Source organism: Chiloscyllium plagiosum, chromosome 2, assembly GCF_004010195.1.
Source record: "Chiloscyllium plagiosum isolate BGI_BamShark_2017 chromosome 2, ASM401019v2, whole genome shotgun sequence".
Classification (NCBI taxonomy): Eukaryota; Metazoa; Chordata; class Chondrichthyes; order Orectolobiformes; family Hemiscylliidae; genus Chiloscyllium; species Chiloscyllium plagiosum.
This window is the reverse complement of record NC_057711.1, coordinates 141,490,978-141,506,854: the sequence shown is the minus strand read 5'-3', so window position 1 is coordinate 141,506,854 and position 15,877 is coordinate 141,490,978. Positions and strand designations below refer to the sequence as shown.

General features: G+C 38.4%; 1 protein-coding gene across 1 annotated transcript in view; it reads right to left on the bottom strand.

Annotated features, from left to right (window-relative positions):
* kcmf1 (potassium channel modulatory factor 1) overlaps nt 1–15,877 on the bottom strand; it is a 125,504-nt gene that overhangs the window by 15,577 nt on the left and 94,050 nt on the right. Inside the window, exons 4-5 of the mRNA XM_043719754.1 lie at nt 11,288–11,389; nt 7,888–8,062 (exon numbers count right to left, since the gene is read on the bottom strand). Of these exons, the coding sequence (XP_043575689.1) occupies nt 7,888–8,062; nt 11,288–11,389 (277 nt within the window). The remainder of the gene's footprint in view (nt 1–7,887; nt 8,063–11,287; nt 11,390–15,877) is intronic.

Below are 15,877 nucleotides of genomic sequence, written 5' to 3'. Positions count from 1 at the left end.
AGCCTTCCAGCATCGGTTTGAAGTGGCCCAATGTCTACTTTTGCCTGTCGTTTGTTTCTTATGTATTGAAAGAAACTTTTACTATCATTTCTAATATTACTGGCTAGCCTACCTTCATATTTGATCCTCTTCTTCCTTATTTCTCTCTTTGTTATCTTCGGTTTGTTTTTGTAGCCTTCCCAATCTTCTGATTTCCCAGTGCTCTTGGCCACTTTATAGGATCTCTGTTTCTTTGATACATTTCCTGATTTCCTTTGTCAGCCATGGCTGTCTAATCCCTCCCCAGATAATCTTTCTTTTCTTAGGGATGAACCTCTGTACAGTGTCCTCAATTATACCTACAAACTCCTGCCATTTTTGCTCTGTCTTCCCCACTAGGCTCTGCTTCCAGTCGATTTTCATCAGTTCCTCTCATGCCCTCGTAATTACCTTTATTTAACTGTAATACCATTACATCCGATTATGCCTCTTCTCTTTCAAACTGCAGACTGAACTACTCTACCATATTATGATCGCTGCTTCCCAAGTGTTCCTTTACTTTAAGATCTTTTACAAAGTCTGGTTCATTACATAGCACTAGGTCCAGAATAGCCTGCTCCCTTCTGGGCTCCATGACAAGCTGTTCCAAAAAGCCATCCTGTAAGCATTCCATGAATTTCTTTTCTTTGGATCCAACTGGCTACATTATTTACCCAGTCCACCTGCATATTGAAGTCCCCCATGATCACCGTGACCTTGCCTTTCAGACATGCCTTTTCTATTTCCCGGTACGTGTTGCACCCCTGGTCCTGACCACTGTTAGGAGGTCTGTACATAACTCCCATTATGGTTTTTTTGCCTTTGTGGTTCCTCAATTCCACCCACAGACTCCACATCATCCAATCCTATGTCGTTCAGTGCCATAGATTTAATTTCGTTTTTAACTAACAAGGCCACCCCGCCCCCTCTGCCCACCTCCCTATCTTTTCAATAAGTTGTAAATCCTTGTATGTTTAACTGCCAGTCCTGAAACCCCTGCAGCCATGTCTCTGTGATGCCTACCACATCATAATCATTCACGATGATCTGTGCCGTTAGTTCATCTACTTTGTTACGAATGCTACGAGCATTCAGGTAAAGTGCCTTAATGCTAACTTTCTTATCATTAGAGATATTGGAAGTCATAAGATGTCCCCAACGGTACAGATCCCCCGGTTCCAAAACTGATGCCAATGCCCCATGAAGTGGAATCCCTCTTTCCCACACCAATCCCTTTGCCACGTGTTTACTTCCCTAATTTTCTTATCCCTATGCCAACTGGCACGTGGCTCGGCAGTAATCCGGAGATTATGACGCTTAAGGACCTGTACTTCAATTTCCTTCCTAGTGCTTGATAGTCCCCAAACAGGTCCTCCACCCTAGCTTTGCCTATGTTTTAGTCCCAACGTGGACCACAACAACTGGATCCTCCCCCTCCTGCTCCAATATCCTTTCAAGCCGGTCAGAGATGTCCCGCACCCTGGCACCGGGCAGGCAACACACCATGTGAGACTCCCGATCCGGCTTGCATAGTTGCATATGAAACTATGCATAGTTGCATATCTGGCTTACATTTGAAACCTTTTTTAAAAAACAAGGCAATTCTTGGCAGTAACATGCTTTATGATAACTATTTACTGAAGGCTCCATGCCTGGGTTTACGTCTAAGTGGTGTGATGGCTGTTTTGGATATTGTTGAGTCGCTGATGATGCTACTCAAGATAGCTTCTCCTGTTTCTGAAAAAACCAATGTTGCGAATCCACTGTGAAATCCGATTGTCCTCTTGAAGAGCATCTGGAAGAATTCTTCATACCACGTTTCCAAGAGAAGCAGCATTTGCAATGATCCCAGAAATAACAGAATGTTTGGTGACACTCATCTGCTTATGCTAGAAAGACACAACAGCCATTGCAATATTTGAAACCTTGTCTTTTTTGCTTCATGATGTATTAGCCAAGTCTTGCTTTACCCAAATTGAACCTCTGCAGACACAAATCTGTTTTTGTTTTCCTTTATCTGATGTGTGGGTGTGTGCACATTATTTTAGATATTTAATGGAGTTAACATTTATATCTTCATAATATAAACTTCACACAATAAGCTTTGTTCTCGAATAAAATAATACTTCTGTATTTATTAAATAAATTTGACAAATGATTATTAGAAGACTTGGAATAATAAGAGAAAGCATATTAAATGACATATTGTGAACTAGTTAAAATAATGACATTTATGCTGAGCTCCATGGAATACTGCCATTAGGGAAAGAGTACATGTGTCCCTCCACCCCACTGACAAGAGACAACTACTGTGAACAGGGTATAACTTTTTCCAAGAATTTTGTTGTGCAAAAATGGGATATATTCGAATCAACTCAAGTTATTAAAGCACGACGATGTATTCTTTTCATTGATGCTTCAAATTTTCCATGGCTTGGTAGCGTAATTTCCCAAATGCTCGATTTTTCACAACAAGAGCTTTAAACATTTTATTAAAACTGGCTTGATAATACAGCACATCAAGACGACAGACTGAAAAGCTCTTTGACAGGGGAATCCCATACAAATTTCTCAATTTGGCGATAAATCTGACTGGAAGAATTTGTCTGAAAAATGTACATTTTTAAAAATTCATTCATGGGATGAGAGTGTCACTGGCCAGGCCTGCATGTGAAGCAATCCAAACTGAAATATTTTGCAGTTTACAAAGTACCGGAGAAATTAATTGAAAGTAGAGCGGATAAATTCCTGAATCCTGACAAAAGCTATGAAGTTAACACGTTTTGGTCTTATATTTTGAAACCTGTTGTTACTTAACCATTCCACCTATCAGTCTTTCCCTTCTGCCCTTTCTCACCTTTTCCCCCATCACATACTTAAAACCTATCACATTTTTATCTTTACCCAGTTCTGAAGAAAGATCAAAGCTGTAATTTTGCCTGTTACTCTCTCCACTGACGCTGCCAGACCTATTAAATATTTCGGCATATTTTTAATTTAATTTTTTAAGCACCTATATATTTTCATTCTGTAGGGATGCATCCTAGGCGGTTGATATCAAGGGTGGAAATTCCTGGGGTATAATTTTCTAATCATCTTTAGAGATTGGATATATGCCAGATGACTGGAGAATTCTAAATGTCCAAACTTTCTACAAATAGAGAATGAGAGAAACTACAATGACATGTCACTTTAACTTCTAACTTTGGAACAAATCTGGATTATTTAAGGAAAATAACTGGGATGTAAAGGCAAATTGTTTTCAACTAACCTCATCTGAGATTTCTGTTTAAAAAGACATTTGGGGATATTGAGGACAATGTAGTTGTTGTGGTGCATGTGGACTTCTGAAAGATATTTGGTAATTATCTGGCACTAAAGCTGAAGACCACAGAATAAAGGTAGCAGTAGCAACATAATTGTGAAATTGATTCAAGGGCAGGTAACAGGAATGATTGTTTATTGGAGTGGAGGGTACAGTATGCTTCCCCTGTGGCAAGACCATTCCTTTTTGCAATATACGATAATAAATTGGGATGTTCAAAGGTACTTGTTCAAAGATTCAAATGATAGCTATTGTGCATTTTAGCGGATATATATTAGGGAAATTGTCAGCTCAACTATTTGAAGTTTTTTTTTTTCCTTTCCTTAATTAGCATACTTTGGTTTTAACAAAAATAAACCTCCTTTAATCCTTTTTACCAATTTAAAAAAATCCTTCCTAGTAGTATTGCAGATTCTTGCCACTAGATGGCAAGGTAACTTCGTGCCGAAATGCATTACATTTGAAGTTAATCAGCATGTAGCAGCAACTTCAACAAATTGCAGGACTGCGAACTATGACTGAACATCGATCAAACTTGAATGCATTCTTTGCCATTCCAGACATTTAGAAGTTCAGACCATTTCTGACAAATTTAGCTGAGCATCTTGCATTGCATATCATCTTTAAAATTAATTGGAATAAAAGTAATCATAAAATATCACAATGCAATAACAAGCCATTTGACTATACACATCAATATTCCAAACATGCAGGGACTTCTACAACTCCTCTCATCCTCCTAATTCTTAAATCTCTGCGGTGTCAATTTCTACTGGTCAGGTAGCAATATTACTAATTACCTTATCATAACTTTTACTAATTCTGAAAATATCATTAAATAAACATTTAACCTTCTCGCAGGATTGAGAAAAATCATGTTTTCAAATCTTTCTTCATAACCACAATGCCTCATCCTTTTTATCTTATGCATCTATGATTCCACCTTCCTTGTATCTTTCGTATAATAGGACACACAAAACTGAACAGTCCAAATCCAGCCAAATTCTTTGTACATACTCAATACTATTGTCTTGCTTTCTTATTCCATGCTCTCAAGTACAAAACTAAGCATTCCATTCATCTATTTTTAACCATATCTACTTGTGCTGCCAGCTTTAACATTCATCACACCATAGCTCTTCTTTGCCATTTAAAATTTTACAATACAAAGTACATTTTTATCTTTTTCCACAAAATATATACTTTTATGATTTGAAGTGCAACAACAAAAAACTTACTCGTTCTACTGTCCTATGTTCTTGTGTAGTCACTGTCATAGCTTTCATCACAAGTTTCCATACCAGCTACCTTTGGTACCTTTCAATACTCTTGTTATTTTCTTACCATGATGCATTCTCATTATGCAAAGCACCATCAGCTTTGCCCTAAATAGCTTACATGCACCTTATCTAAAATTTCTTGAATGATAGAAATCAAAGCTTGACAATTTTAATCCATTCCTTTGCTAACTCTTCACAGAAATTGGGGTTGGTAAAAATTTTTTCTTTAGACATTTATTTTCTTCTGATTGAATTTCTGAGCACAAAACATCTTCTATCTTGCTTTATTTAAATTGCTCATTCAAATTACCAGGTAATTGCAAATATTCGTTCAGCAAAAACTGATATTTGGGTAATGCTGTAGTCTGGAATTTAAAAAGAATACTGCAGATGCTGAAAACCTGGAATATAAACATGAAAATGCAGGTGAGGAAGCAGCTGTGTAGAGAGAAACATTATAATTTCAGATGTGTGTCAACTGTTTGAATCTCTACACAGATATAGTTTAATGACTGCAGATACTGAAAACCAGATTCTGGATTAGTGGTTCTAGAAAAGCACAGCAGTTCAGGCAGCATTCAAGGAGATGTAGTTTACCCTGCAGAGCTTGTTTCCAGCATTTACTGCTTTCATATGTGGAATTCAAATGAGGTATAGTGCTTTTTTTTAACTTGAGAAAGCATCATGTTTTGACAAAAATAAGATATGACAACAGAATTAAAATGTTCCTACATAATGTTTCCAGCTCTGAAGCAAGCAATAATTAAAACAGATTATCTAGTCAATGTCACATTTCACCACAGGTAATTCTGCTAATACGCTGTAGTTGCATTGTCTTGTGATCCCACATTATACAAAAATTGCAGAATACAAATACACTTAAAATGTTGGCGACGTAATCACGTTATAGCCAACACACAATTTAAAAGTTTGCTTTTTAGAAAAAGCACTCCCTATTGACCCAATAACATTACAGCCAATTCACGTCAACAAAAGATGCGCTATAGCAGAACTGCCTTTATGTGCAAACTGACTGCCACATCGTAGAATCCCTACTGTCTGGACAGAGGCCACTTGGCCCATCAGGTCTTGCACTGATCCTCTGGAGAATATCCTAACCAGATCCAGATTTCCCACCCCCCCAACCCATCTCCACAATCTCACATTTACCATAACTAATTCACTAGTTTGTGTATCCCTAGATACTAAGGAGCAATTTAGCATGACCAATCCACCTTACTTACACATCCTTGGATTATGGGAGGAAACTGAAGGTGACTTTCTTGTGGAGTTTGGACTGTGTGGACTTGATAAAGCCACTGCTTAGCACGTGAGTAATAATATCTAATCTAGAATTTCACATTGTGTTGCTCTATTCTGTTCCATTATATTGCATTACTGTCTGCACTTACAGATAATGATTTCATAAAATTCATTTCCAGAAACCTAGATTGCACTTTAATTCAACAAAATAAAACAAAGAACTGCAGATGGTGGAGATCAAATAAAAATTAGGTGCTGGAGAAACCACATTGATTCGGTATCTGTGGAGAGAATAATTTAACTGTATGTGTACAACAGTTAATGATTAATAGATCAATGAACTGGTATTCTAATTTCAACATCAGCATGAGGATATACTGCATCCATATTTATTATTTGTAGATCATCTACCTATAGATTTTTGTCTTGAACAAAATAAGCCCAACTATACAAATCAGGTGCACCCTCATTCAATATTCACAGTTCAAAGCAATTTTGTTGGCCTATTCAGTCATTTTATTCCTTACAAGTGTCCAGCCTAAGCCTCAAGATAAATAGTAATCTAAACCACTATTAAAAACAAAGGAAAATTGTTTATTTCTACAAAATATTACAAATTAATTAATATCCTTTATTATTAATGAATTAAAGGATTATTTACATGACTCCTTCCTCCCAGCCTCTCTGCTCCATATACTAATAGACATTTATTGACAGTCTTTCTTGTCAGGTAACTCCTTCTCTAACAGTCTTGTGAAAGTACCTTCACAATACGGCCTGCAGAAGGATAACCAATACCACTATTACGGCAACTACATGTGAGTAATAAATGCAATCCTTCGCAGCAACAGGAATATTTTAAAAACCGCATTGAGTGAGTGGGTGCTGGGGGGAGGTGATTGAAGGATCAACTTGATAAAGCCAGTGTGCAACAAGTAGGTGTACAGAAGAGTGAAGATGCAGGGGGAAGGAGGAGGAGAGAAAGGGATGAGAGAAGGTGACAGCATGTGAGGTAGCCGTGCAAGAGGGATGGGACTAAAAGAGGGAAAAAAGTGAAGTGATGGACAGAAGTGAGGAGTGAAGAAAGGAAGAAAAGGGAAGACAGGGTGACAGCAGAAGATGCAAAGCCAAGTTGGTGGTTTGCCAGGAAAGAGATATCGAATTGATTAGTCAAATATTCTGTTTATTCCTCGGCTACCTTGCATCTCATCTCTCCCTTTTCACAGGTTCTGCACTTTCTCCCTCTGTCAATACTCCCCAGCTTCTCCCTTCTCTGGAGATGGTGGGGGAAGGGAAGCCAATCAGAATGTACAGCATGTAGAGGCACAACTGAAAATTCAAGTTAGCAGAAAGCTGAGACAGGTGCTTCACACTCATCAGTGACTTTGCAATCAGCTTGACACATACTCAAAATTTGGACAAAGAATTCCATTACTGAATAAACATGATTTGAATTGTGACAAAACATTAGAACAGGAAGAGCTCAAGTGGAAGATTTTATTTACGTAAAAACTCTCAATATCCTGTAATGCAATGTTGAGCAGTAAGTTACATAAATCATATCAGATCTTACCACATGTACATTTTACCATGACCTAACTAGTTGCTCATATAATATATATATTAAAATACATTAATAGAATATAATTGTGAAATAAAAGAGGAACAATCAAAAAAAGATTGAAAATGGTTTACAAAGAAAGCTAATGAATTACCAACATTTAAAAAAAAAGTCTGCCACTGTGTAACAACTGGAATAATAAATACATTAGTGGCTTCCACAATTCTTACAGATTACAAATACAATTAATCCTAATAGATTTCTGATAGAGAATTACTTGAAATTGATTTGTTCACTATGAAGAATTATAAATTTACATTGGTACATTACATTCAAGCAGCTTATTAAAATTCTATCAAGATAGAACTGTTCAATTACATTTTGTAGTCCAATATATTCTTGTTTTAATAAATGTGATGCAACTATAAATTTTAACTCACCAGCTATTGGATCCATAGCTTCCCTATTGCTTGGAGAATATGAACTTTGTGAGGATGAAAGCCCACCAGTGGAGCTGCTAGTAAAGTGCATGTTTGATCTACGAGCACGTGGTCCTCCAAGGCCTCGGCCAGGATGAAACATCCTACGTACATGTCGAACACCGCTGGATTCATCATAAATAATTATTAAGGAAATATAAGCAAAGGCCTGCAAGTAAAACCTCCAATTCAAAGTACATTAAAATTCTTGATACTTTTCCTTCAATTAATTAACACTGATGCTAAAGGTCTTTGGAACCAGCTACTAACTCCATTCACTAGCTACCAACTCCATCTTTCCCTCTGCCAACTATGTAAAGGCTGAACAAATCTATATAATACCAAGGTTGCGAGCAGTTTAGATTATTAGATTCCCTACAGCAAGTCCACACTGACCCTCCGAAGAGTAACCCACCCAGACCAGTTAAAAGTCAATTGAAAATTAAGCAGCTTGAGTTACAGGCAAAAGACAAGGAATTTTGATTAAAAGCAGAGGAAAGAGAAAAAGAACAAATTGCTTTAGCAGGAGAGAGAGAGAAAAAGACAGAGTTTGAACTTCCAAAATTGGCACATAGATAGGAGTTCAAAAATTCACTTTCTGTAGTAGTGAGAACTCATGTGGAAGAGCAGAGTGTTAAAACGGCAAGATTAGCTGATGAAATGGCTGATGATTATGAGTTGGTCCATAAAGCAAAATTTGACTTCCAGAGCCAATTTCAATCCGTGAGGGACAGAAATTGGGGAAAAGAAAAATCTTCATGTGGAAAGGGAAAGGTAGATCTTGGTGAAGATCAGAAGGATAACTTAACACATGGCAAAAAGGAAACCCTTGAAGGGGACAGAGAAGTTAAAAAGCTCCAGTGTTTTCACTGCAATAAAGTAGGCCATATGAAATCAGAGTGTTGGTGCGTTAGGAGCAGTACTGGGAAGCCAGATATAGGAAAACAGGATAAGCCAGTGAATTTTGTTGGAGTGGTAACATAAAGCACAGTAGAGGCTAGAAAGCTGCACCAGAATGTACAACCTGGTTGGAGCTTGGTTAAAGAGGAAGCGCCAGATCTTCTTAAACCATATATACCTGCAAAGATAAAGTTTATTCACACAGGCCAGGAGCAGCAGGTAAAGAGGTTACAATACTAGGAGAAACAGGATCCTCTCGATCTGTGATACTGAAAGATGAGGAAATATGTACTTCTGAAGGACTACTACCAGAAAAGTTTTAGCAACGGGAATTCATGGTCACACAAGAAGCGCTCAGTTATGGAGTCAGAGATGTACAGCATGGAAACAGACCATTTGGTCCAACCTGTCCACATCAACCAGATATCCCAACTCAATCTAGTCCCATATCCCTCCAAACCCTTCCTATTCATCTACCCACACATTCCAACAGTGGCCTAACCAATGTCCTGTACAGCCACAACATGACCTCTCAACTCCTGTACTCAATACTCTGACCAATAAAGGAAAGCATACCAAACGCCTTCTTCGCTATCCTATCTACCTGCGACTCCACTTTTAAGGAGCCAAGAGCCTGCAATCCACGGTCTCTTTGTTCAGCAACACTCCCTAGGACCTTACCATTAAGTGTATAAGTCCTGCTCAGATTTACTTTCCCAAAATGCAGCACCTTGCATTTATCTGAATTAAACTCCATCTGCCACATCTCAGCCCATTGGCCCATTTGGTCCAGATCCTGTTGTAATCTGAGGTAACCCTCTTCGCTGTCCACTACACCTCCAATTTCGGTGTCATAGTGGATGAGAAGATAGAAAAACCTATCAGGTACCTCTTCACAAGTCTGAGTACTCATCAGCAGAAATATTTGACAGTTCAGAAGGAGACTTTGAGCTTGGTGTTGGTATTACAACCTTTCAGTTTTATTTTCCTACAACGCATCTGAGACAATCATATGTCATAACAACCCACTGAAGTTGGTGGGGAAACATAAGCACAAACATGCCAAGCTGTTTAGATGGAGCTTGTTACAGACATTCAATTTGAAAATTGTGCCCCTGGTGGGATGAGAAAACATGATTGTCGGTGCATTGTCGAGACTCGAACGAGAAATGGAGGCGTTCAGTGGCAGGAGTACAACAGACTGAAACGATTTGCAGTTGTGCATGTTTGCACATTTATAGTCAATGTAACGTCTATGTATGTTTTACAGTACTAGCAATGTTTTAAAAAGGGGTTTAAAATGAAGTCGTCTTTGGATATTGATCTTTCTTAAAAAGGGAGGGGGAGGTATGACAAAGCTACTCCTTGAACAAGGTTATGCTGACCTTGTTGTTTTAAAAAGAGAGGTCGTAAGTGACACAGACTCCAAAAGGTCTGGGGGTTGAAGGGTTTAGGGCCAATTTGATGATAGCTAACAGAGATAGCCTCAGGCAGAAGGCTTACAAGTTAAAAAAACTTGTACTATGAAAGAAGAGTGGCCAGTTCTCCCAGCTCAGCTTTTCTGTTTTCTTTAGCAGTAGTGTGAAAAGGCAGCTGCTGGATCTACAGAAGCAGGTCAAGGCTGGTACCCTCTCTCTGACTTCTATCCTGTAAGATGCTATGTTTGATTTTACCTTTTCTGCCATAGGGTGTTTATGGGGATTATTGCAAGTATTTGGAACAGCATCATTACTTTGGGATGATCTGTTGGTTTTTCGGATAGGCTTAGTTGTTTGGTATTCTGTTTTCTGTTGTTTGTATCTCATTCAGTAATCTTGTAAATAATTACCAGCTGATTCTCTCCTCGAATATCCGCATTACAACTGCTTAAAACAACTAGCAAAGTTAGGGTCTGGGCTATCTTCTTGAAATGTTTTGTGCGGTCTGGCCTGGTCCATAACATCCTCCACAAATGCTGCCAGATCTGCTGAGTTCCACCAATATTTCCTGTGTTTACTTTAGATTTCCAGCATCTGCAGTATTTTGCTTTTAAGGACTACATTCCATTTGCCTTCCTCCTAATCACTTGCTGAACTTGTGTACCAATTTTTGTGATTTATAGATCAAAACATTCAGATCCCTCTGCAAATCAAAGCTCTTCTACTTGGCAGCTTGTGTTCATCCAAGCCAATTGTGGGGAAAGCTAAAATGAACTGCACCTCAAACACATACATTAAAATATGGCATATTACAATTTCCTTAAATGAAAGGAAATGTACATTCTAAAACAATACCACACTATGGCACTCAACACAAATGTGGTGGAGCTTTCCCAACTATTCATTACTTTGTCCAAGTACTTGACCATGAATAATTTCTATTTAAAACCAACTGAATTAATATTTGTGGCACAAAATACACAACTATGAAATTTCCTTTTGACATTTCCAGGTAACTGGATATTGGCCTTTCAAAAGGATATTAAATCTCTAGGAGCCCTGTGTTCAAGTGTAAGATGAGCTGCAAAGTCGTCCGTGACATGATTAGGATCTCCTCCAGGTAATGCTGCACAAATTGGACAAACCTGTAATACATTAAAAAGCAAATTTAATTATCACTTCTAATTGTGAAACAATCTAAAAGTTCAAGCAAATGAGTCTAACTGAAAACTGGGAAGGAGATACAAATAAAATCTTACTCTAAATATTCACAGAAAGGAGCTGAAGTTTGCCTTCAGAAGTACAAAAAAAATGGGGAAATGATTAACCGTATTTCAAATCATATTCTGTTTGTATTTCAGTTATCCTGAATCTGTAGATCTCATTTCCCCAAATGGTCGTCTTTTCCTTTTGCAGACCTTTTTATTTTAATATTGTTACACCTGTTCTAGCTATTTTATAGACAGATGATATTATCTATGATGCATTTTGTTTCGATCTTTAGAGCAACAATGTGCAGGCATGATATCAGATTTTCTCAATGAGATTAAATAAACAAACATTACCAACTATTTGCATACAAACAAACGATTATGTTCTGCTTCATAAATACATACTAATGGAAACTAATTAAATCATTGATGGATTGGCAAATAACTGAGAATTATTGCAGCAGACTGCCTATTTTCTACCAACTGTGGAAATTAAAACATCTGGCACAGTGAAAGGCAGTGAGTTTTTTTTGTGACATGTAGTGATCAAGAAATTAAATGCTGACAAGTATAGCAATTCTGCCTAAGAGATCAAGTTAGTAGTTTGCAGGGAGATCAACCTTTGTCGACAATGCAGTTCATTTGACCAATGTGGTGGCCTTCAGATGCTCATTGAGAATGTACGACAACAGTGTAATGCTTGAGGTGAAGCATAGGGTGTAGAGATGAGAATGATCAGCACAAATCATAGTACTTCCCAAAACTAATTTCATTATTCTCTTTCACATATTGACTGCACGTTTCCAGTTTAGTGAGTATAATATCGAGTCACACTTTACCCTAATGCCTGACAACAGTACACAGCAGTGAGCTTCTGAAATTCAGAATGGAGCTGAAGGAAGAAGCAAGAAGAAAGAAAGAACACAAAGGAAAGATAGAAATAGAAGATCAACAGTTAAAAGGGGTAATATATAGCTTCTGCAAAGCTCAGTAAAAATCATAACCTTGATCAGGAGGCAAATATCAAATCAGTGAACATATCAAAAGTCTTTAATGTATCTAATGACCAAGATTAAAGTTTGATCTGCAGTCAAATATAAAATTCTAAATTAGCTGACCCGAGTAGGTACCCCTTCTACAGTTTGGAGTCTGTACTGTCATGTTAGGAGAAGGAATTGACCAATGAATGCTACTCCTGGGCAGCATTAACAACATGTAATACACCCTGCTTCCCAATTACATGACGACATCAAAACTCATGTGCATGGCTAATTGAATGAGGAATAGGAGAACATGTGGAATTGTACTGTACCTCTAGCAAGGAGTAAGATGGCCCAAAGAAATGGAAAAAATAGTTGAGAAATATGCAGATTCAGTATTACTGGTGTTTTACTTTAAAGGCACAGGGCAGATTTTAAACAACCAGCAATATCCTCCATAACATTCCACTAAGCAAAGACAGCTTTAGACAAAGCTATCTCCTACTTTGGGAAAACGGTGGTAATTGTGGATAACTTCCTGTCACACAATGATCAAATCCCTATGTTAGGACATAGAACAGTACAGCACAGAACAGGCCCTTCAGCCCACAATGTTGTGCCGACCATTGATCCTCATGTATGCACCCTCAAATTTCTGTGACCATATGCATGTCCAGCAGTCTCTTAAATGCCCCCAATGACCTTGCTTCCACAACTGCTGCTGGCATTCCATGCTCTCACAACTCTGTGTAAAGAACCCGCCTCTGACATCCCCTCTATACTTTCCTCCAACCAGCTTAAAACTATGACCCCTCGTGTTAGCCATTTCTGCCCTGGGAAACAGTCTCTGGCTATTGACTTTATCTATGCCTCTCATTATCTTGTATTCTTTCCTCTTTTTCTCCAATAATAAAATCCGAGCTCAGTCAACCTCTCTTCATAAGATAAGCCCTCCGGACAAATGTTGTCCAACATTGTAAACATAGCGTGTTTTTTAAACTTAGGTTTATCATATTCTCAAATGATATACATCTTGTCAAACACCAAATCCTTCCAACAGTAAAAACCCAATTACCTTAGTATTTAATCTGAAAATTTGACAATTTCTGTATTTTTCTACAAAGTTTAGTACTTTTTCATCAAGATTAGATTAGATTACTTAGTGTGGAAACAGGCCCTTCGGCCCAACAAGTCCACTCCGATCTGCCGATCGCACAACCCACCCAGACCCATTCCCCTACATTTACCCCTTCACCTAACATTATGGGCAATTTAGCATGGCCAATCCACTAACCTGCACATTTTTTTTTGGATTGTGGGAGGAAACCAGAGCATCCGGAGGAAACCCACGCAGACACGGGGAGAATGTGCAAACTCCACACAGAGTCGCCTGAGGCAGGAATTGAACACTGGTCTCTGGCACTGTGAGGCAGCAGTGCTAACCACTGTGCCACCGTGCCGCCCATGCTCGTTTGAGTATTTTCTTTACAAAAAAAGATGAAATAAGTTTATATTTGTCAACATAAAATGTTAAGAAAATTAACCTTTACTGCAGCTAAAAAGCAGTTAAGTGAATTTGAAAACACCACTAGAGGGCAGCACATTTGCCTGATAATTTTGTTTGTCTTTGCAATCACCATGAAAAAATAATTCCACCAATGAGAGATTTCCAAATTATAACAAGTGCTCTTATTTCCCTTAGTTAATGGCAGCATTACGCTTCTGGGAAAGTGATCCCATACATTGTTTATATAAGAAACTAAAATTTTAAAATATTGGAATATCACTTCTTATATTAATCTATAGAGAGCCCAATTAAGCTACGGAACACATATAAAGTATTTAAAATTATCTTCACCTTTCAGATTCAATCCTACTAGCTACAAGTTGCTCTGAGACAATTCACTAGAACATTCTGGATGTAGGTTTGCTCACTGAGCTGGAAGGTCCATTTCCAGACGTTTTGTCACCCTACTAGGTAACATCTTCAGTGTGCTTCTGGGCAAAGCACTGCTGATGATTCCTGCTTTATATTTATATATTTGGATTTCTTTAGGTTGGTGATATCATTTCCTGTTCTTTTTCTCAGTGTGTGGTAGATGGGGTCTAACTCGATGTGTTTGTTGATAGAGTTCCGGTTGGAATGCCACGCTTCTAGGTATTCTCGTACATGTCTCTGTTTAGCTTGTCCTAGGATGGATGTGATGTCCTTCCCTATCTGTATATAAGGATACTAGTGAGAGAGGGTCATGTCGTTTTGTGACTAGTTGATGTTCATGTATCCTGGTGGCTAGTTTTCTGCCTGTTTATCCAGTGTAGTGCTTGTTACAGTTGTTGCACAGTATTTTGTAAATGACATTAGTTTTGCTTGTCGTCTGTATAGGGTCTTTCAAGTTCATTAGCTGCTGTTTTAGTGTGTTGGTGGATTTGTGGGCTACCATGATGCTAAGGGATCTTGAGTAGTCTTGTAGTGTGGCTAGGGTTTCTGGATGTGTTTTGTCTGCTTGTTTGGGTTTGTCACTGAGAAATCGGCAAACTGTGTTCATTGGGTACCCATTCTTTTTGAATACATGGTATAGGTGATTTTCTTCTGCTCTGTGTAGTTCCTCTGTGCTGCAGTGTGTAGTGGCTCATTGGAATAATGTTCTAATGCAGCTTCGTTTGTGGGTGTTGGGATGATTGTTTCTGTAGTTCAATATTTGGTCCATATGTGTTGTTTTCCTGTAGACGCTGGTTTGAAGTTCCCCATTGGCTGTTCGCTTTACTGTGACATCTAGAAATGGCAGTTTGTTGTTGTTTTCCTCCTCTTTAGTGAATTTTATGCTAGTAAAGGTATTATTGATGGTCTTGACGGTTTCCTCTAATTTGTTTCATTTAGTGATGACAAAAGTGTCATCCATGTAGTGGACCCAAAGTTTGGGTTGGATGGCTGGCAGAGCTGTTTGTTTGAGTCTCTGCGTTACTGCCTCTAAGAACCCTGATATCGGAGATCCCATGGGTGTCCGGTTGGTTTGTCTGTTAGTTTTGTTGGTGAAGGCAAAGTGTGCGGTATGGCATAGGTCCACAAGCTTGATAATACTGTCCTTGCTGAAGTTAGTGGTGTTTGGTGTATGGGTCTTTGGGTCTTCTAATAGTGTAGTCAGTGTTTCCTTGGCCAGGTTAATTGATGTAAACAGGGGTGTTACAAAGGACACCATTATTTCATCCTCTTCTATCTTAGTGTCTTTGATGGTCTTCAGGAATTCTTGGGTGGAGTGGGTTGAATGGTGTAGGTCTCCTACTAAGTGTTTTAGTCTTTGGTGTAGCTCCTTGGCCAATCTGCAAGTATGTGTTTCCAGGTAGCGAGACTATGGGTCTGAGGGGGGCTCCCGGTTTTGTGAATTTTGGGCAATCCGTAGAAGCGTGGGGTGTTGGGCAATCTGGTTTCATTTTTTGGAAGTCG